This window comes from Rhagoletis pomonella, unplaced genomic scaffold (genome assembly GCF_013731165.1).
Source record: "Rhagoletis pomonella isolate Grant_MI unplaced genomic scaffold, Rhpom_1.0 Rhpom_scaffold_00004, whole genome shotgun sequence".
NCBI classification, from domain to species: Eukaryota; Metazoa; Arthropoda; class Insecta; order Diptera; family Tephritidae; genus Rhagoletis; species Rhagoletis pomonella.
Window position 1 is genome coordinate 48,615,947 of NW_023458558.1, and position 8,975 is coordinate 48,624,921.

At 36.7% G+C, this 8,975-nt stretch overlaps 1 protein-coding gene across 3 annotated transcripts in view; it reads right to left on the reverse strand.

The window, feature by feature from the left end:
• LOC118737694 (glycerol-3-phosphate acyltransferase 1, mitochondrial) overlaps positions 1-8,773 on the reverse strand; it is a 23,792-nt gene extending 15,019 nt beyond the window's left edge. Inside the window, exon 1 of one of the 3 annotated variants that reach the window (XM_036468389.1) lies at positions 7,806-8,773. In XM_036468389.1, coding sequence (XP_036324282.1) covers positions 7,806-7,918 — 113 coding nt within the window. In that variant the 5' untranslated portion in view covers positions 7,919-8,773. The remainder of the gene's footprint in view (positions 1-7,805) is intronic. The other 2 variants (XM_036468390.1, XM_036468392.1) reach the window with 2 other exon arrangements.
• Between the last annotated feature and the right edge of the window lie 202 nt (positions 8,774-8,975).

Here is an 8,975-nt window from a genome sequence, read left to right on the forward strand (position 1 = left end):
CAGATACAGATACAGATACAGATACAGATACAGATACAGATACAGATACAGATACAGATACAGATACAGATACAGATACAGATACAGATACAGATACAGATACAGATACAGATACAGATAAAGGTAAAGATGAAGATGATGAAGATGATGAAGATGATGTTGATGAAGATGATGAAGATGATGAAGATGGAGGTGAAATGAAGATGAAGATGAAGACGAAGATGAAGATGAAGATGAAGATGAAGATGAAGATGAAGATGAAGATGAAGATGAAGATGAAGATGAAGATGAAGATGAAGATGAAGATGAAGATGATGATGAAGATGAAGGTGAAGATGAAGATGAAGATGAAGGTGAAGATGAAGATGAAGATGAATATACAAATAAGTAGACTGTTGTGATCGACCTTTAATTCTCGCAGGAGATTTCAATGTCAACTTTTCGCTGGCCGAATATGATGAACTGACAAAATTTTTCAAAGAAAAATTTTAATGGGAAATGGTTATTGGTAGAAATGTTCCAACAACCAAAGGAGCGACTACCATTGATGCAGTTTTTCTAGAAATATTAATAATATTGAAATAAAACTTTTCATATCTTACTTTAGTTACCAGGTAATATTGTAGATATGCATGCTTTCTCAGCCGAAAATAATAATTAAACTTAGCAATTGGCTATAAAAAATAAAAAATTAAAGCCCGTTAAAAAAATTAAAATAAATATGTATTTAGTGTATTAGAAAATATGTACATGTGTATGTATATCGCACATTTCTTTCTTTCTGAAATTCCTCTATTAAGTTTTACTTCTTCCGCGCGTAGGGACTACACGCACTGAGTTTTTTTTTGGTATGGAGAATCCAGAGGGCGCAACAGTGAACGTTTTCACATTTTCTTCGAAACGAATTTTGGCAATTTGGCAAACTTCAAATTGTTTTTAGACGCATGGTTTCTTCAGCCAATTTGCTTAGATTTACACATAGGATTCTCCTATGCTTTGCGCGCACAGTCAAAAAGAAATTGACCTTGTAGGAGTAAGTTCCCTATTACAGTCAAGATTTCCCTAGCTCCTAGAGGATCTACCAGATGCATGTCTGCCTCAAAAAGCAAAAAAAAAATGTCGCTTATGTTTTTCTCGCAGTTAGGGCTCGATATGTATTTATTAGAGATCATAAAACTCTTTATTATCAATAATTTGATAATAATTGATTTGTCTGAAAAACAACGGTACTAAGTTCAAATTCGAAAAACGTTAACTTTAATCATATAAATGGTTAAAGATTAAAAAGTGTAATAATCTACATATTGCACTAATCAGTTTATAATGCAATTATAACATAATTAAGTGCGTCAAAAGTTAATGCCTAGTTTCTATTGTTTAAATTAGCTTATCGACGTTTTTATAGTTCCTCTCAAGTGTTTAATAACAAAGTACAAACACCCAAACGCCTTTGAGTTATTAAATTGCCACCATGGAAGCTCACACACAAACTTACAGACATGCATACATACATTTCATATGGATGTATTTAAGCCAGAAAAAAGACTCTTATAATCCAAAGTCTATACCGTCAAGAGGCAGAGTACAAACATATCAAGCCATATTTGCGATTATATAGTAAACGACAAATTATCGAAACATTTTTTTTTTTCAAATAATTACAATCTCCTACAGAATCATAGACGTTGAATATGTATGAAAAAACAAAGGAAAATTAATTGTATCGTTTGTTTTGTTTACACTTTTGCGTTCCTACAATTTAATCGTAGGCGACACTGTGGGACATAACTTCATTGTAAATAGCAGTTTAAACTGTAGTTTTAATTAAAGTTCCATCGACACTTGCTACAATTTAATGCTTAAAAACATCAAAACAAAGTGCAATCCAGCATTATATTTACTACAACTGCATTTGCAATCACTTAGGGCCAGTTTTTGACTGCTTAAATGAGTGAAAATGTTTTAATTGGAAAACGAAAAAATTTGAGTTACTAAATGTGGGATGCTCTGTCGTATTACCGACTGACCGAACAGACCGGAAATGCAATATTTTAACCGGAATTCGATTCCAGAACAAAGTTTCGGACAAAAGTTATTTTATTTATTTAAAGTTATAATTATTTTTATCCGCAGAATCCGAATCTTTGGTAAAAACATGTATATTTACTTCCGAGTCAGTTCAACTCACATCCGATTGAAACTGGAAATGAAATCCTTATATCACAAACAAGCATATTTTCCTAATTTCTGAAAGCCAGTCGAAAAATTTACTACAAATATAAATACCAACTTTTTAGTGAACACTATAAATACTATGACAACACTAACAATTTAAAAACCTGACTAATAAAAAAAATTTTGGTGATTGATTAAACTACTTTAGATTAGATTTTAAATAGCTTTTGGACCTTTCTCATAAAATTTTAATTCAGGGCATATGTGCATATGTATGTATGTATGTATGTACAGAAGATTACAAAGCGTAGTAAGTTTCTCAGAAAATATGGCAATAATAACTTCAAAAAATTATAAAGAAAAATGATTTCGGAATTTTGCACCATTATTTCTTAGGCATGCCAAATTTCGTAAAAATTAAGAAAAAATATATGGTTAAGTCCTTCACTTTGAAAATATCGTTCCTTGTCATCGCTATCTGAATGGAGAATCTAAGCAGGACAAAACTGTTTTAACCGATTGGCGTTGGTGTATTTGCACACCCTTCGTATCCTCTAGTTCATGCGGCCACTTCAATCAGGGTTTAAAATCCAATATGGTGGATAAATTTTTAAAAATGTTATCATTCGAAACTTGAGGGACTTGGACTTGTACGTGTCAAACAGAACTCAGATTCGTATTCAGCGAGTCGAAATACATGTCAGTAGGAGGATGTGGTTAAATGCACAGCTCACTTTTTTACAATTGAACCCAGGCCGCCGTGATGAATTGCAGAGAATGCGCTTATATTTCAATTTACCATTAGGAAGAGGGAAATTTTTTTGGAAAAATCTTAGTGCGAATTGCGCAATTCCATTCGTGATAGTCATCTGCAAGACCTTACGCGAATAAAATTATATGACAAAGAAATACACCCTTATTCTGGAACCCGAATTTTCGTAATTCGTAATTCGTAGCTACGTTACGAAAAACGAAAAATCGATATGCTGCAATCCCTGGCGGAAAAATGTGCAGCATTGCCAGCTATCAGTTATTTTTCGAAGTCAGCTGTATGAAGGAAAACAAAGTAGAAAGGAATTAAAAAAACAATATTCATGTGCTTGTTTATAGTCTCTTCTTCTTCTTATTTGGCGCAGTAACCGCCTAACAGGCTAACCTAATATTCACGCACGTTGCGCATACAACTTGTATGGGACCAGCCGAAATTGAACGGCGTGCGTACGAAGCTAACTCAATTTCCAATTTTTGTTCTGCGTGACATTTTGATTTGACATTTCACTCAATGAAATCAAATACAAACGCACGCAAGCCAATTTAGGGTGACGCAGAAAAAAAATTCTACGGCGTGCGTACCAAAACGCAAGCCGCGAATATTAGGTTAGCCTGTAAGCGATTTTGGCCGAGTTCAACAAAGCACGTCAGTCGTTTCTTTTTTTTCTGTACCAACTGGCGCCAATCGGAAATGCCAAGTCAAGCCAAGTCCTTCTCCGCCTCCACCCACCATCTCAGTGGGGGCATTCCTCTGCCTCTGCTACCACCAGCGGGTTCCGAGTTGAATACTTTCAGAGCCGGAGCGTCGGTGTCCATTCGAACGACATGACCAAGCCAGCGGAGCCGCTGCATTTTAATTCGCTGTACTATTTACATGTCGTTGTAAAGCTCATACAGCTCATCGTTCCATCGTCTGCGGTACTCGCCATCGCCAACACGTAAAGGCCCCTAAATCTTCAGCAAAAACTTTCTCTCGAATACTAAAAGAGCCGCCCCATCGGATGTTGTCATTGCCCATGCTTCTGCGCCATATACCAGCATGGGCATGATGAGTGACTTATAGAGTGTGGTTTTCGTACGTCAAGAGAGGACTTTACTCCTGAATTGCCTACTCAGTCCAAAGTGGCACTTGTTGGCAAGAGTTATTCTGCGTTGAATTTCAATGTTGACATTATTATCGGTGTTAATGCTGGTTCCCAAGTAAACGAAATTCTCTACTTTCTCGAAATTATAACTGTCAGCACTGACGTGGGTGCCAAGGCGCGAATGTGCTGACTGTTTGTTTGATGACTGTAGATACTTCGTCTTGTCCTCGTTTACTACCAGACCCATTCGCTTTGCTTCCTTATCCAACGTGGAAAAGGCAGAACAGACTTCGCGGTTTTTGATACCGATGATATCGATGTCATCGGCGTAATCCAGCAATTGCACGCTCTTGTAGTAAATTGTTCCTGAGCAATTCAGTTCTGCAGCTCGTATTATCTTCTCCAACATCAGATTAAAGAAGTCACATGAAAGAGAGTCGCCCTGTCTGAAGCCCCGTTTGGTGGCGTACGGATCGGAGAGCTCTTTCCCAATTCTGACGAAGCTGGTGGTATTGCTGAAAGTTATTTTACACAGCCGTATGCCAAATTCAGACATAGCGGCGTATAGGCAACTCCTTTTAGCGCTGCCGAAAGCGGCTTTAAAGTCGACGAATAGGTGGTGAGTGTCGATTCTTTTCGCGCGGGTCTTTTCCAAGATTTGGCTTATTGTGAATACCTGGTCTATGGTGGATTTTCCAGGCCGCTCGATAAGACCTTGTAACCTATGCTTAGAAGGCTGATGCTGTAGTAGTTGGCGCGAATGGCGGGGTCGCCTTTCTTGTAGATTGGGCAGATCACATCTAAATTCCAGTCTTCGGGCATGCGTGCATCTGACCATATTCTGCATAAGAGTTGATGCATGCACCTTATCAATTCCTCGCCACCGAACTTGAATAGCTCAGCTGACAGGCTGTCAGCTCCAGCAGCTTTGTTGTTTTTCTGCCGCGTTATTGCTATTCGTACCTCGTCATGGTCAGGCGGAGGAACATCGACTCCGTCATCATCGACTGGGGGCTCGGGTTCTTCTTCTTCACAACTTTCCGTGCTGCTACCACTCAATAGCGTGGAAAAGTGTTCCCTCCATAATTTAAGTACGTTCTGAACATCGGTAACTAGGTCGCCATTGTTGTTCTAACAGAAGTACGCCCTGGTCTTGAAACCTTCCGTAAGTCGTCTAACTCTCTGGTAAAATTTTCGGGCATTCTTCCTGACGGCCAGCGTTTCAAGCTCTTCGCACAAGTATTTCGGCCTCTCTCTTCTTATTGCGGCAAATATGTCTCGCTTTCCTCTTCAGATCCATATAGCGGTCCCACATAGCGCGTGTTGCGCCTGATCGCAGCGTGGCCCTGTAGGCGGCATCTTTTTTCTCTACAGCTTCCTGACACTCCTCATCGTACCAGTTGTTCTTCCGGGCTCGCTGAAATCCGCCTACTTCTTCGATGCGGTACTTAATGAGCGTTTATAGTAAAATTGGTTAATTTTACATATTTTGGGGAAAATTATGGATTCTGATGCAGTTGCAATTATAGCCATGGCTACTATGGACGCATCTAGATCAGCTTCTGGTGGAATTGTTGAGCCACAAGCTATAACTCCTACTATGCCTGAAGAACTGGTTCTGAAACCAGTTAATGCAGTAACAGCTTCTTCCAAGCCATTGAAAATATGTCTTGTTGTTAGATCCACCACCTGGTTGCGCTTGCTTTTGCCTTCGGCAGCGCTTACGGATTATAAGCCTTGCTAATGAGAATTGTCTTTCTGTGTCGCCGGAGAAGAGGGCGAAAACCCCTCTCCTACCGTGAAAGGTATACAACATTTATTGTGAATATAACTCCGGCTATGCCATCCCCTATATCTTTTGCGTTAGAGTGTAAAACTATCGATAGTCATCCAATTCGATGTTTTCGATAGTTTGCATTGAAACTATCGAAAGTATCGGATAATTTTAAAATGTATTGAATAAGCTATTTATATAAACTTCTTACTTTTATTTAGTTCCTGAATAATTAGCAATTGCTATATAGCGATTTTCAGTAACTATATCCTTTCTCTGCGATTTTTAAAATATTTTAAACCGATAAAATAAAAACCTAAAATTCCCAATCGTAGAAGAACAAATCGCTTATAAATGTAAAGAAAACTATATATGTATATTACAAAAACTTTCATCAGTCCAACTTCGGCGTAGCCACAGTATTTTGCATAGAATTCACTCCCAAATTTACGGAAAGCTCCATATTTAAAGCGTGTGCTACAAGAACCCAAATCATTGTATAAATAGCCGAACCGTACCCCGACTTCTAGATGATTATTTATCCATTCAAAGTATCAAACGGTAAGACAAGAATTTCCAAAATTTTAGTAACCCTGGCTTATATCAATAGTTTCTTCCATAGTATGGTTCCAAAGAGATATTTAAACTAGTTTTTTTTTTTAACTTAATTACTTTAATTAAATAAAGCAATTCTGGTTCATTCTCCTTTGCGTTTTCTATTTTCTTTTACACGCTTAAATTTTGTTGAATTCCAGTTTTTGGTTCTTAAATGGGAAACCACGAAAATGTCAAAAGCAAAGCAAGAAACTTGAAACCAGTTGACGATACAGATGCATATGTACAAGCAGAATTTAATTCAATACTTGGCCCGTGTAAAACCCGGTAATGGGTAAAACAAGCAAAAAAGGTTAAGTTCGGGTGGAGCTGAACATTAAATACCCGGCGCAAGTATTAAATATAGTTTTCACCTTTCCGAAAACTACCGTTACATGGTAAGAAGAGTGGTTTTACCCCTATTTCTAACAATTTCGATAGTATGTTCAGTTATATTTAATGAGATAAACTTAAATGGTTAATTGTGGGCGGTATCACACTTTCCAAATTTCTATAATAATGTTACTTATTTCAAGGGATTGTTGTTAGTAACAATTTTGAGTAAATTAGCGTCCTTAAATTTTGAAATATCGAAGTTTCAAGAATTACTGACATTTACCGTTATATGAAAAGTGGGAGTAATTTTAGTCCGATTTCAATAATTTTCAACGTTTTGTTTTTATGTGGCTAACACAATAACCATTTATCCAGCGATTTCACTGAATAAAGATGATAAATTGAAGCCAATGCAACTCTGTCGCAATTCTAGCTATCTAATCAGATTTTACTGGAAATGAGTAAACAAACGCAAATATGCTCTTTGGTTTGTCCGTGAAAGATACGACTGTGGAAATTTGAATTCAAATAAATGACAGTGTTTTTGCCATTACGTCAGGGACAGCCGCCACTTTGGCTCCTTCTTAGCTACGCCACTGTACGCATGCATGGTTTATAAACGTATATGTACATATACATATATGTACGTATGAAGAGCATAAATACTTACTTATATACACATATATGTATGTATGTATGTATGTATATATTTTGTTATTTCTACATACTTGAATAAACATAAGAAACTTAATGAACAAAGGAAATAAATAAAAAATAGATAAAAGATAGTGGCAAATCGCAAAGTAAAAACAAAATTGCCTACATAGCAATCAATTTGAATTCAGGGCATTTGCATACTTACCTATAAATACATACATATGTATGTATCTACATTCATATGTACATAGCTCGCTCTTATGTATGTATGTACATACATAGTACATAGATATGTATACAAATTTACGAATTCATCAATTGCCCAAACTACTAAAAACTGCACCGGTTGTGATTTATAAACAATAAACGATATTGAACTTGGAGTGACACTGCGCTCAATTCGACTTAATTACCTTGTTTTGGCGTAGATATAGTAGACGATCAGAACCACTGATGCCACCTCAACACAACCAATGGAGGACAGCTCCACAGCACCTTGCACAAAGTTAAGCACTGAAGTTAGCATTTTCTCGTTTAACTGCTAGATTTTGTATAATTTGCAATATCCCCTCGTATTAAATTATGTATGTACATATGTTTGTTCGTATGTGGCTTTTTGTTTTGTTTTTATTGTATTTTCTTAGTGATGGATTTTTTTTTTTGCTGCTTTGTAGAAAATCATCCGATCGCTCTAATTAACGACGTGCACATTTACTTTACGCGTTTGATTGTATGTACATATATGTATATATTCAAAGTATCGTTCATATTTAAGAATTGATTGTGTATTTTGTTTTTTTACTAACTGCGCCGCTATGTATATAGTCTATTTTAATGATAAGCCAGCCGATTGATGCTGAGAAGTGCGACGTACGATATATGGCGTTGTGTGACGTTATCGCTGGAAAAATATCATACGAGACAAATTCGATTGGCGCAGCAGAGGACGTTGAGGGATTCACTAGTGATATACTATGTATGTAAACATGTAAGCCTTAACACACAAGCACACATTCACATTAATGTCCACCTACATACATACATATGTGGTATATTAACTGACAATTCTTTAGTTAGCCAGACAATCAGATTACCCGTTTCTTCTTCTCTATAGAAATTTATATTGATTACGCTTATATATCTCTCAACGATGCCGCCATACTGACAATACGAAGTGATAAATTTAACTATGCATTAAAAGCAACAACTAAGTAAATACAAACTATCAAATGCTATGGGTATGAAGACAAACTGTATTCTGCACCTATCCACATCGGAGAAATGTTGACGACTGTTATTATGGTGGGACTGTCGCTCGATTTTTAGTATTTTAATTAAATCTCAATTGGCGAAATACAGACATTTCCTTGGTCGATGTTGAGCGCAAGTGATTTACTCAGCGGTGATCGGCAGCTAAAGAACATGGGAGAACTAAGAAGAGTATAGCACACTGATAACGAACAATGGGCCTTTCGCCCTTAGGTCTGTAGCATTTTAAAATTATAGTTAATTATTTTAATTATGTACATTAAAAGTGTTGAAAATAATAATTGCGAGACGGATTTAAAAAGTATGTACATACA